Source organism: Primulina tabacum, chromosome 3 (assembly GCF_025594145.1).
Source record: "Primulina tabacum isolate GXHZ01 chromosome 3, ASM2559414v2, whole genome shotgun sequence".
Lineage (NCBI taxonomy): Eukaryota > Viridiplantae > Streptophyta > Magnoliopsida > Lamiales > Gesneriaceae > Primulina > Primulina tabacum.
In genome coordinates, this window is record NC_134552.1 from 42,855,945 (window position 1) to 42,869,798 (window position 13,854).

At 35.7% G+C, this 13,854-nt stretch overlaps 1 protein-coding gene across 4 annotated transcripts; it reads right to left on the reverse strand.

Annotated features, from left to right (window-relative positions):
• Window positions 1-220: 220 nt before the first annotated feature.
• LOC142541084 (non-canonical heme oxygenase HOZ, chloroplastic-like) lies at window positions 221-13,512 on the reverse strand. Of its 4 annotated transcripts, XM_075647643.1 has the most exons (10): window positions 13,099-13,237; window positions 10,875-10,956; window positions 10,570-10,772; window positions 10,339-10,441; window positions 9,779-9,858; window positions 9,606-9,683; window positions 9,113-9,204; window positions 787-901; window positions 552-677; window positions 221-469 (listed from the first exon to the last, which is right to left on the reverse strand). In XM_075647643.1, the coding sequence occupies exons 2-10, from the start codon at window positions 10,891-10,893 to the stop codon at window positions 359-361; spliced, it is 927 nt and encodes a 308-aa protein (XP_075503758.1). In that variant the 5' UTR covers window positions 10,894-10,956; window positions 13,099-13,237; the 3' UTR covers window positions 221-358. The 4 variants fall into 4 exon arrangements, with proteins under 4 accessions (XP_075503758.1, XP_075503756.1, XP_075503757.1 ...); XM_075647641.1 differs by lacking the exon at window positions 10,875-10,956 and having other exon boundaries at window positions 10,570-10,782; window positions 13,099-13,512; XM_075647642.1 differs by lacking the exon at window positions 10,875-10,956 and having other exon boundaries at window positions 787-898; window positions 10,570-10,782; window positions 13,099-13,511.
• Between the last annotated feature and the right edge of the window lie 342 nt (window positions 13,513-13,854).

A 13,854-nucleotide genomic window follows, 5' to 3' on the forward strand; every position in this document is an offset into this window, starting at 1 on the left:
TCATTCAGCACTATTTTAGTAAATGTAAAGGAACAAAACAGATTCGTTAATGCAAAAACAAAAAGTACAATACAGACAGTGAGTTGGCATTTGTTGTTAGGAGTTTCCTCCTCACAAACGTCTTCATGGAACCTCGACAAACGAAATTACTGATAATGCACCTGTCTTTCAGAAAATGCATAAATTATTATGATTATTATTACTTTATAATAATAAATAGTAGAGATAATTATAATAATAAAATATTAATGCCGATAATACAAGATCCTCTTAACATTTTTCCTGCTAATAATAATATAATCTACAAACGCATTCTTTTGTCTTTATACAAAAAAATAAATCTTCCAAGATGTGGAGGTCATTTGTGTAAATTACCACCTCTCTCTATTAGCTTCCATAGCGCTGCTTTAGCTTCCTCTAGTGTTTCAACAATCTGTCCTTGTTCAAATGAAATCCTCTGAATGTTGAACTGTGAGGTATTATCAAACCAATCAAAAACATGTTGCTAACAAAACAACCTCTTCAATTTAAGAGTACAATCTATAGGAAACCTGGGTGCCTTGGCGCACACGAATATCAACACCCCGGCTGTCTATCGATATGAGAGCAGCATCATCTACTTCAGCTTCTTTAGACAAAACAATTTTCAGAGGCTTCGAAAATAATGCATTTAATTCCTACAAGAGTACCATAAATGTTACTAAAACAAAGTGGAGCCATAAAACATCACTTTGATCAAGACACAACTCTCGGTTATACAAATGGAATGAAATTTAGATGATAAACCTTTAGATTTTGTTCGCCTCCATCAACTGCAATCTTATCAGGTTGAAGGGCTTCATATTCTTTAACGTCAACCCAAGCAACAGTTCCAAAGCCTCCAATGAAATAGATATCACTGCTAATAGGTGATAAAGCGAATCAAAATCTTAAGGCTGTTAATCTCAACAGTAGCTATCATTTTACTAGTCTTTTCCTCTTACTTATTTTTTATAAATCACCATTGATTCGGGCTTATTCACAAATAAACATTAAAAATACATAAAGAGGAGCATCGAGCTTAAACTCTAGTTCTATGTTACAAGTAAATGTAGCTAATAGGGCCATTGAATCCACGATACAACAGCGGATAGAAAGTCTGATCAAGGAATTGTGATCGAAGGTGACCGACACAACATCGCTGGTCCCAGCCAAAATACAAACAATACATAAAAATACTTCAAAACAATCAAACAAGTGTCATGCCCCAGGATACACACAGATAAAGGCAGTAATCCGAGTTATGCAACTATCACAATTATTCAAATCACTTGTTTGGTTGAAGCAGCACTTCACGTAGCAAAGAGCCAAAGAGGGGATTTGATTAATCCACCTCATGAATTCTGTGTGGAGGATATATCATGATTTAACAAGGGTAAATTGCAGATAAATCCCTAAAACCCAACTCAAATTTATTCTAACTCCCTACACCTAAAAACATTTGCCTAAACTCCCTAAAAAGTTAAAAATAACAAAAATACCCCTTATAAGTGTAATTTCTAATGATTGATTTCTGGGGCCAGAAAATGATATCAGAGCCTAGGTAAAATTATTTCAAACATACAAATTTATTATTATGAAGTAATTAAATGTTTGAGGAGGAGAATTTTTTCAAATTACATGAATCCGAACCCAGGTTCGAGATTAATTCTTTACAGGAACTATTCCAAAATTTGGAATACTTACAATAGGAAGATCTAACTAAGGTTAAATATCAAGAAGGATCCTATCAGAATCCTAAGGTAAGCTTATGATTCAAAATAACAGGTTCTTAGAAATAGTACCGGATTCCTCTAAACTCTTCGGAGATCTTAGAGAAATTCAAAAGACGACACAAAATTATGACAATATGTTATATTATGTGCCACAACATGTGAAGAAAATCCTTGAAAACCAGGAAAAAATTCTTGGAATATTAAAGGATATTCGAACAAGAATTCAAAACCTAGAACAACAACCAAGTTCTAGTAAGAGGACTTCAGAAGGAAAGTTACCACCATCATTTGGTACAGAACCTTTATTACATCAAGGAGGGAAGGCCAAAGTGATGCTAAAACCTTTAACTGAAGAAGAAAAGATGATCAATCTAATCAAAACAGTCTCAAAGAAGAAATTAATCTGATGACAACTTTAGAAAGGATTGGTCTAGAGGATCTACAAGAGCTTGCAGAATCTTTTGCAAATCTCAAAGTTGTAGATCTAAAGATGAACACGACGGGAGGTGAACAACCTACCATAACCTGGTCATTTTCGCAGGAACCGCCAAGAGAAAGTGTGGAATCTCAGAATATAAATATGAGAGAATCCCAATCAGACTTTTACACTGGTAGAGAAGCACACCCAGCGGGAACAAGATCAAGGAAGAATCAAATTCCTTTGCACCAAACACCCTATGAGAAATCTGTTTTAGAACCAATACATCGTTGTGGGGTTATGCTTAACCTAGATGTATTAGATTTCAAAAACAGAGAAGATCTCATAGATGATTGGACATAGCTATGAGAATCGCAGCAGGAACGCTTGATCAGAGAATATCTTCCTAGCAATCCAGATACATTGGCACGAAGAACCTCTTTCCTTAAAGGAAAATTGGCAGAATGGTGTCATTTGGCAGCATTACAAAAGAATTACAAACGTCTAAGGGTATTAACAAACGTACTCCTTTGTGTTGTAAGGAAAACGATCTTCCAACGATTATTGGAAGTAAACCACAGAAGCATAAGAGGAAAAGTTTTAGAACTCATCCTTATGCTAGAAGTGGAAGAAGTTATTGGAAACCAAGAACAGTTTGGTCTAGACAAAAAGTCAGCTCTTATAAATCTGGACAAAGAAGCGGACCATCAAGAAATGGGATGATATCATCCCAAGCATCGAGTACATCTCGAAGCATAGGAAGAACACCTACAAAGAAAACTTTCAGAAGAGCTCATACTCGGGCTAATAAAAGTTTTAAAGATTGTAATTGTTGGACATGTGGAGCAAGAGGACATATCGCAACCAATTGTCCAGAAAATGAAAAAAGAGGTATTAAACGCTTCAATCCAACCCCGGATATTGAAGAAGCAGTCTATTACCAAGATCTTATTCAAGTATACCGATTTGAGGATAATGCCTCAGATGAAAGTATATATGAAGAAGAAGAAGTCTTGAGTCGGGGAGAATCTGATAGAACAGAATCGGAATCTGACCGAAGACGAGGTGTTTCGACACGAAACACATGGGGACTTGTCTGGTTTCTTTAGCCAGACAACAATATCTCATTATAAGGTGCAAAGAATTATGAGAGAAAACCCTAGTCTATAGAGATATCAAGGATTCTCTGCATGACAGGTAGAAAAGTTCTTAGGAAGTCTGAGCCTAATAAACAGAAAGCATCATCTAATCTATAAAGTTTCTAGAAGGGAAATGACAATCCCAATGGAACTTACAGGAAATAGAACGTATATGCAATTAATTCTTTCAGAAGAAATTAAGGAGAAATTACAAAAACTCAAGATAGAAGTAGCAAGGACTATGTCCTGGATTTATATCGGAGCAATCCAGATTATGATAAAAGCTACTTTTAAAGAAGGAATTGATTCACCCATTGATATTGCTATATGCGATAAAAGAATGGGGAACCTACAAGATTCAATACTGGGAACTATCTCAGGAAATCTCTGTGCAGGAAAGATTGTAGGAGTAATCTATCCCAGAATTGCCTACAACCTGGCAGATCGAGATTTCAGCCGAGCCTTGACACTGCACCAAAATTTCAAGGAAAAAAGGCTGATGAAAGAAGGTAATAGACCATATTCTATTACCTATCAAATTTCATATGCTATCTAATACACATCATTCAGAGTTGTTTATTAGAAATGAGTTTATTGAAATACTTGAGATATTTGGAAAAGTTGCTCGGGCAATTTATCCAGAAAGAGTTGAGTTTCCTTTAATACAGGAAACAGATATCCAAATACAAGACAAACCGATTCTACAAAGAAATCAAAGTCTTAGATTGGAATCACGAAGACTATCCTTTCAGGGAGATAGAATTACAAGCTACATATGGGGAAAAACACCTGTCCAAGAAACCCAACAAGAGCCAAAAAGCTTTTCGACAATAGGAAAGTTTAGATGCCCAGAAGGGTGGAAAGAAATAAAAATAGTATTTGATATTACAAAACAAAGGAATCAATTTCCTTGTGATACAATATACTATTTAGAACAACCCATGATAGGAACTTATCAAGGAATGATTAAGATCGGAGAATTGGAAGTTCATATCAAAGAATTCCAGGGAAAGAACCAGATCGATTGGTTCTTGGACTAGAGTTTCTCGAAGAACGCAAACCTTGGAAACGTCTAGAGTATGGAATGGAGTTCATGGCTGATGAAAGGATGTGGAAAATCCAATGACCACCAACCCATTCTCGATATACATTCCGATTGGGATGTTGTATGAACAATATACGGCAAAATATTTTGCTGTTTATATTGATTCATGTGTTGGAATCTGTATAGCAAAAAGATGAGTTTTTCCAAATAATTTGGAAGAAGGATTACCAAAGATTGCTGGAAAAGATTTTTTCTGAAGAATCTTAATTTTATACAAAAGGATTAAGATGACTGAAATCGTAATTGACGGTGCTGGACAAACACCTTGGTACAAGGTAAAAACACCACCAATTTATTTTCATGATACAGGAACTGACATTTTGTTAAGAAACAATTTCCTACAAATGTTTAAGTCTTATACGCAAGAAAATGAGACCAGAAGATTAGTGTTCACAACACTGTGTGATCACAAAATCATAGCCCAGAGACTAAGAGGCATTTTATAGAAAATTGCCAATCAAGTTTCGCAGCAAGCGTGGTGATTAGGAAAACTTCTGAACCCAAAAATGAAGGATTCTAGACGGTTTAGAGAAACAATGCTTAAACTAAGAGCAGATAAAGAACTCCAACTAGAAGAAATAGAATGCCTTAAGATAATTCTACATAAGGAGGTAGAGTTTGAATTTAAGATATCCTTAGAAGATGTCAAAAAATGATCAAAGAAAATTACAATGAAGATCCCTTGGCATGGTTGGATAAAAATCAACTCAAAACATGCCTTAAAATTAAGGAAGACAAAGAGTATGAATTTGTCCATTGTAAGCGTATCCCAATGAATCTTATTGATCAAAGGGATATGTAAATTATAATCAAGGAACATTTGGACCTTGGTTTAATCAAAGCAGGAATTTCACCATACAGCAGCTCAGGATTCCTGGTAATAAATCATGGTGAAATAAAAAAGAACAAACCCAGACTAGTTATTAATTATCAAATGATTAATAAGATTCTGGAGTTTGATGGGTATTTTTTACCTAGTAGAGAACATCTAATTAGTTGCATACGCAATACCAAGATATTCTCTAAGTTTGATTGTAAATCTGGTTTTTACCAGATTCGGATGGAAGAAGAAAGCAAGAAATTCACAGATTTCTACACAACCAATGGGATTGGCTAATTCACCACGGATATTTGAAAGGAAAATGGATAATCTATTTAAAGATTATTTCAAATTTATGTTTGTCTATATTGATGATGTATTAATCGCATCTAAAAATATGGAAGAACGTATTAAACATTTAGAGATTTTCTCTGATGTTTGTAAAAAAGAAGGACTGGTTTTATCAGAAAAGAAAGCAGTCATTGCCACAAGAAAAATTGAATTTCTAAGAATAGAAATCGATGAGTCTGGAATAATTTTGCAGGATCATATAGTAGAAAAGGTGTAAAATTTCCAAACGAACTAAAAGAAAAGAAATCAATTCAAAGTTTTCTAGGAATTGTTAATTTTACTGGAATGTTTATCAAAAACCTAGCAAAACACAGGAAAGTGTTTAGTCCATTATTAAAGAAAGATGCAAGATTTATATGGACAAAAAAACACACAGAACAACCATGCAGGTATTGTAGTGGTTTATTCTCAGATACAGAAGCCATAAGATGGCATATCAACGAAAAAGAATTTTATGCAGTAAAAAGGTTGAAAAATGGCCATTATTTTTACTTGCAAAGAAATTTACTTTGAAAGTTGATAACACAGAGGTAAAAGCTTTTTTGAAAAATCGGAATGAATCCAAATCAGAAAAAACTAGACTTTTAAGATGGCAAGGTTTATGTCAAAATTTTATTTTTGATATAATTATTATTAAATCTCACGAAAATATTCTTGCAGATTTTTTAACCAGAGATGGACAGCATTGACATCGATGTTATTATCAAGATGCAGAGGCATTTGAGGGAACACCTTGAAATGCTTCAAAACGAGCTTAACAAGTTAGCACTGAACGCAGAAATTGCGGGAAGGCTCCAACAAGCTGATAAAAAAATTGTCTCTGATTGTATCACAGGATGTTTATAGGCATATACTCAGTTATTGTCTGTAATGCAAAGGCCTATCCTCCAAGGCATTGAGAAACCATTGGTTTCCCAGATGGAGAGTTTTCGAGTACATGACTCTATACCTGGAGCAGGGATTTAAATACCTCTAGCACAAGTGTTAAGTCGGGATCATCTCCAGATGAGTCAGTTGAAACAAAAATTGAGACTCCAGATCCTTATCTCGAGTCTTCAAATCAACCCTTCACCTCGGGGATTGAAGAGGGAAAGATCAACCTTAGGCCTAATAATGATAAGGGAAAATCTAAGGTTGGTACTAATAAAGCTACAATTTCTCCATTACAGGTATACCAACAATTGTGGGAAAAATTAAAAACAAGAGTAGGCATTAACCCCGCTACCAACAGGGTTGATATTGCAGGAAAATATCATAGGGTATGGATGAAACCAAATTCATATCCAAAGGAGGTCAAAGCATGGTATGAATTTGGAGCTCTTGCCTCAGTTTATACCTCATCACCAAGCTTCTTAGAAATCTCAGGTCTACCAAAATGGATCCAGGAAGCTGTTCATGAAACTTGGGAAAATAATGATTAATTTGTCCAGGGGAGATATTCTAGAGTTGTATTTTTCAGTGCAGCACCAGAACCAACAGGGAAAGGCTCACACGAAGCCTTTCATTTCATCAAGCTAAGGAGGCCAGATATGAATTCCCAGAAATTCATCAAAGATCCTCCTACAAACGAAACACCTCTGGTTTCCTCATTTACTGAAGATGACATATCTACCAGTAGAGCATGGGGATTTTGGGTCTGTCTAACGGAGATGAACAAAGTCAAGTATCCATTTAAATTCTATCAAAATTCTGTAAATGGATCCTTCTTATTAAATACAATGACAGGAAAAACAACAAGTTTTGCAGAAGACATATTCGAAAAGAAAAGAATTTTTCTATGGAACAGCAAGCTGCCGGCAAGAAAAGAAACTCGCCAAAAATTTTGCAATATGGCACATGTGGGATGATGGTCGGACTTCGGATAACATCTGTCCAGAATGTCATAACCAGAAAGAACTAGAGTTTGGTAAAGGATTCAAGCCGAGATCTGATCGAAAACACTTTACTGATAACAGTACAAGTGGGGAAGGACCACACGATAACAGTACAAGTGGGAAAGAACCACAAGCACGTTTTCCTCGGGGATACAAAAAGCCAAAGATTCCCCGACAAAGCTAAAGTGGACATGTGACTATCCCACTAACGAAAAGAAAGACCACCATGTGAGTGGAATAAAAGGACCACCAATAATCGGTGGTAAAGGACAAAGGACCAGTGGATTCCCTATCTTTAAAGATAAAGGAAATTCAAGAGACAGACAAGAAACCTTAACCCCAAAATCATCTATAAAAAAAGTTAAACGGGGTAAAAGAAATACACAAGAAAATATACGAAACTTGAAAAATGCCAATATTCTTTGAATATCTTAAGGCAGTCAAGAGACGTATCAAAAGAAAAAGAGAAGAGCTTAGATTTTTCCGAGCCTATCATAAACGATTAAAAGATGAAGGCAAAGAAATTTGTGCAGACATAGCTCAAATCAATATCTAGACAAAACCAGGGACCACCTCAATGGTGGAGTAAAGGGATCACTTAACCACTACAGAAAATGGTCCACATGCAAGCTGTAAAAGCTCATCAAGAGTTAAAGTCCGTGTTTCAAATCTGGAGAGCCTTCTATAAATAAGCAAGAAGAAGAAAGTTGAGACCATCGAACATTTCCTCAATTTCTTTCAAAAATAAATTGTAATATTTCTCTAATTTATGTGTTTTGTAAGTTCAGCTACTATCATTAGATAAACAAGTTTCTCCTCCTCTACAGGAGGTTACAATGTAACAATAAGTTTGTATGTTTGAATAAAAGAACCAAGGCTTTTGCCCCTCTCATGTATTTAGTTTCAAATTAAACTATTTTACTATACACCCTGAGGTAGGAAACGAAACAGGGTTGTGTTAGGTGCTGTTGAAGGAATCTACGTCAAGAACCATCTGTTGCAACTGCGTGGTTAGCTTGTGAGGAGCAGTCTGTAAAACCCGGTGGATATAACCCGACGGCATGCAGGTCAAAGAGGTAAAAAATTTAATTTATTATACGGATGCATGATGGGCTAAAAAAAATCGATCATTTGAGCATGGTATATAGGCTGGAAACCTTGCCTAGCTGTATGCCTTGGGGCTATATGCTTCAAGAACAGGCTCAATAGGTACAACAATGCCACGTGCTATATGTAAAAAGGTAAGGGTATTCTTGTAAATTTTAAAATATTGGGGAGTTAAAACAAAGAATTGAAGGGATAGGGAGTAAGGATAAAGCTGAGAAGGGAAGTAGGGAGTAATTGAAAGTTTACTCATTTAACAATTGTTTATTCAAAAATAGGAAGAAAATGGAAGCATATTTTTCTTTTTTGGTGATAACTGGTGAGAGATTATTCAATGAAACTAGCATCAGTACACTACAACGGAACAGGTGCAGTGGGTCATGATAGGGAAGAGGAAGATTCCATGCAGTTCTATATGGCGTCAACTCATGCGAGTTATCGAATTTGACTAATATTAAGATATAATGTCTTAAATATACATAAAAAAGTAAACCGATCATTTCTAAAACTAATCATTGTGAACAACTATGTCAAAGAATACACAAACCTTATGTTCTGCATCCGAAAATAGAAGAAATTTCCCCACTGTTGAGAAGGTCCTTGTTGATGTTTTGACATATATTGCTTATGAGCCCATTCCTGTAATGCATGAAACATGATTATCACCAACAAGAAATAAAGCATAAAACTTTAATCATCCGGGTTGTGAAATGCCAGTAAATTGAGACACGTGAAGCACTGAAGCTGCATACAGTAACTCCACCATTATGTATGGAACTTTCAGGAATCCGCATCAATCATTAATATTTACATATAAACGAGTTTCTAAATGAACACCAACAAGTACCAATCATTAAAGAAGGTCAAAATTCAGATGAAAATTTCTTCCAAATATGTGGCGAGATGACCAATAGCTCTAAACAGTAGTAATTCTTATTACTAGCTACTCACATTTAAGAATTCCAAAGCAAGTCATTACCTTATATATCATATATCAAGTGAAACATTTATGAATGAAATCAGCTGAAGAAGAAAATCACCTGCTGGTCTTCGGGGAGTGGGTACACATCACCAAAGATCGTTACACGTGCATTTGACAAGCCACTCCACCCAGGAATCTAGTGAATTTTCATGTTTGTCAAACCCACAAACAAAATATATGGAAATATTTTTGGTGATGACAGCTAAAAATATCGCAAAACGAAACAGCTACCTGTACCACCAGAGAGCACCTTGGATCAGCTAACAAATTCCTTGTATGTATAGCCAATGGTGAAAACGAAAAGATTGGATCTGCAAAAGATAAGTCAAACAACCAATCCAATGTCAAAATGAATATCTCGGTTGGGGCATTCTCAATGACTCAATCATTTATTTTTAAGAGCTTGATAGGGAGATCTTAATGACCCCCGAAATGGAGAATCAGGAGCGACTTCTGCACCAAAAAAAGAAGCCAAGTTACTAGTACCAAAAGCTGCATCTGGTACATCAATTTTTTCTGAATTCTCAGTTAAGTTTTTCTGAATCCATTACATCCAATTCGTGAACCAAATACACCTCTACTGTCATTCAAATCAAATAAAAAGTCTAAATGTTAACACTATAAATAATTAAAGAGAATATCTTTAATAACTTATCAGATTCCATGAAATGTCAGCAATAAATAAAAACGGATCAAAATTTTATTGAAACTAAAGATAAACCTGACACTGCAAGAAAGCACACAAGGCAATCCAGAGGTGGACATAAGAGCAAAAAATTTATGATACTTACGCCCAATAGGATCTGCTGCAAAATCTACGAGGGAACCAAATGGATAGCCTTCCCGACGATGGTGCATCCGAGACATAACAGTACACAGATGAGCAAACCTAGCCTTCTCATATTTCAACGAAGCCGTATAATAGAGGAACAACACGTTAGAGGTAGTTTTTGTTTAAGATTGGACCAGCGTAGGTATATCACTATGACTGCACAAAATATATCAGCAAATAAAAAATTTACCTGTTCCATTAAATTTCGAACTGCCAAGGCCGGTCTAGGTAACCCATGAGCAGAAGTTGCACTTTGCACTCCACCAGATATCGGCGTTCTAAAAAGCCCAGCTCTTGTCCCACCCCCAGTTAAGCTTCCATATGAGATCACAGGAGGTGGTGTCGTCAAATTTAAATTTGAATCTGTATCCGTTTGGTTACTTTGTCTAAGATCTGAATTATCCTTCAGGATACGAGAAATGACATCACAATAAAGCTGAAAAAGCGTTTTAAAAAGTCCAAATATGTTTTTACTACATACAAATAACAACTAACCAATCCTATCATGACTCATGAACAGAGTAAGCACAATGACACTAGCTTGTCAGCAGGAGCCAAGAATATGCATTCTGCCACACTACAACATAAGAAACAATTAGATATCTATCTTCCTGACAGTTCCAAGCTTCGTGAAAGTAGGATGTAAACCCTCAATCATTTACTCCTACAATTTCTTTAAAACTTAATCCTACTTATTCAACATTTTCAAAAGTTGAGCTTGTAGTTACATTTAGCTAGATTTTAATTTGAAGCTTCCCAAAAAGTTGGTTAATATTTCACTATCATTATGTATTCGTTTATATCTCCTTTGAATCCATTCCCCTCGTAATGCCATCTGGCTCAAAAATGAAAGTATCACTGCCATTATCATTAAGTCATGCATTCAAGTGAGTTCTCTTGAGGTGAGTTGAGGATAGTGTGTGGTGTAATGGTGGTATAAGGATTGGATCTTTCCCATGCCCAGTCTCGAGACGTTAAGAATTAAGAAGAACTAAAAGTTGGGAATTTATCCTTTCATCTTCAAAATTAACGAAGTTACTAGAACATTTGAAAATCAAGAACTAAACTCTTATTCTCCCGAACAGCAACGGGAACTAAATTCTCATCAAGTGACAAAAAAGGAGTAATGAGATCATAAATGGTATGATAAAGATAGGAGAGAGCTACTACTACTCCTGAGAGGAATTTGAAGACTATGAAGTTACGACAAAAAGGAGAGTCAAAACTAAATTATAGTTGAAGACACAAGTCCTGACCCTACATCTAATCCTCTAGCATATACGCCGAACTGTCATCCACATGAAGGGCTGCGACGACAATAGATTCTCAAGAACGGATTAATCATCAAACTTATAGAATGGATTTCATTTTAGTACTCCTTTTCTTCTGTTAGAACTTAGAAGTAAAGAGTATAACAGAAAAGGATTCTCAAGATTTTGCTGCATCTCCCAAATGATGGTACCTACAATCACAATGGCCTGCTGAAATATGCTCTTGATGGAGGAGATTTCACGAGCTACAATTTGTATACAACTACAGATCGAATCACCCTATGTCTCCAGAACACTTAGTTTTCTGGCTTCCGTCCTTTCTTGAGTACTTTTTGATGAAACCATTTTTTTTACATACATACAAATACAGTTTGAAAATAGACGAGTTCAAATCATTATATGTTCATAAAGTACCATGTAATCCTTCATCAATGATGCAAGGAAATCTACTTCTAACATGAGAATGAGTTTTTGAACAGTAACAGTTACAGCTATTGGTGATTTGGAAGCAAGTGGTAGATGCGTATATCCTAATAATAGAATCATTTTGGGCGGGCAAAGGTCTACTTAGGGTGTCAAACAACTAGAAGCCTTGTATATTGTGTGCAAATAACTAATTTTTTTTCTGGACTGCCTAGTGGAACAAATAGCTAAGACTGACTGAGATCAGATAAAGCCCAGACGAACCCATGGTACTAATGGAGCCAATTTCAATATGATTATTCTGTTATTTTTCTAATTGTTCTGGTATTCTAAAACATAAAGATGATACATCTTTTAAGTAATTATAATTGTGATCAAATGAGACATGCAAGTTATTATCTACATGGTTAATTGTGATCAAATTTTGTACCAGTAGACCGCAGTTTAAACTCCCCACTTTTCAATTTTTTACAGATGTTCGAACAAGGTTATGAACAAGCTTTACAGGTTTGGAACAAAGGATGTTCCATGGAACATGTTACAATCAGTAAAATCGAACGGCTACTTTATGTACTTGTTTCCATCTCCAGTTTCAAAGCCATGCTTTATGGCACTACAAGCAAAATCATAAAACAGTTCCACCTGTGACTTGATAAGAAGCAAACTACATTTGTGGCTAAAACTTTTGAGAAAATTAACATATTCGGTGAAAAGGAAAAGCATCGAGTACACTGCACCTCTTCTTCAGCTGAACCCAATGTGAATATAGATCAGAAGAAAGAATAATGGCTATCGCTTTGCTTTTCTAAGGGAAAAGGGATAAGAAAACTCGTGGTAAATTCACAAGCAAAGCACAGTACAAGATACCTAGAGGCAATCAAAGCCCAAATTTTGATTAGGACGTACCAAAGAAACAGAGAAAACATGAAACGAATCATCAAGAAATCACCAGACCAGCTCGAATTCACACAATGAGAAGAAGAAGAAGAACTAAAGAGATGCTACGTATACCAATAACTTATTACCTGGCATGGAAAATCATGTTCTCCCGAGACTAAACTGAACGCATCATTGTGAATACTATTATTATCCAACCGACTGTCCTCTTCCGTGCTGCCATCCTCCGATAATTTGCTATGCAGCGCCGAAATTCGCGACGTCTTGGTTCTGGAGGAGCTTAAATTGAATCTCAACAAGAGAGAATTGCAGTGGGTTGTCTTAAGAGAGTGAGTGGGGGTGGCATCTGAGAGTTTGGGAAGCTGCGAGGTTGAACTGGAAAGCGCTTCCATGGAAGAAGACACGTAGAAGGAAGCCATCTACAGTGTTTCGATTCAGTAATAATGGAGGAGAATTTACACGCACAAAATGGGCTAGGGTTTTAGGACAAACGAAACGAAGGAGGAGAAGGTTGCGTAATTTGGGCCAACAAATGATTGCTTCGAACATTTGTGGACCACACAACCGAGATTAACAAGTAAGGAGCCCATGGGTATGGGTGGGCCTTTCCTCGCCATCACCATCATTTATTACCAGACATCCTTTTTAACTCCATGATACCACATTATTAATTTTGTTAAAAAATATTTTGTTGTAATAGATTATTATAGATTTGTGATCAAGATAAATTTGACAAAATAACATCTGTAAAAAAATTTATTCTCCTATTTTTCTTTATAGATAGGATGATTGAGTTCAATAAAAATTGCATAAGTGTATTACCTCATTCTCTCTTCTCTTCCATATTCTTTTCTAATTCTCTTATGATTTTTGATATGTTATCA

Bases quoted from the DNA above. Each gene is read 5' to 3' on its own strand.
- LOC142541084 (XM_075647641.1), bottom strand. From the start codon at position 13,389: ATGGCTTCCTTCTACGTGTCTTCTTCCATGGAAGCGCTTTCCAGTTCA. The intron at 9,859-10,338 runs GTAAGTATCATA...TATCTTTTGCAG, and splicing joins TGCAGCAGATCCTATTGGGC to ATCCAATCTTTTCGTTTTCA. The intron at 9,684-9,778 runs GTAGCTGTTTCG...AAAATTCACTAG, and splicing joins GGTGCTCTCTGGTGGTACAG to ATTCCTGGGTGGAGTGGCTT.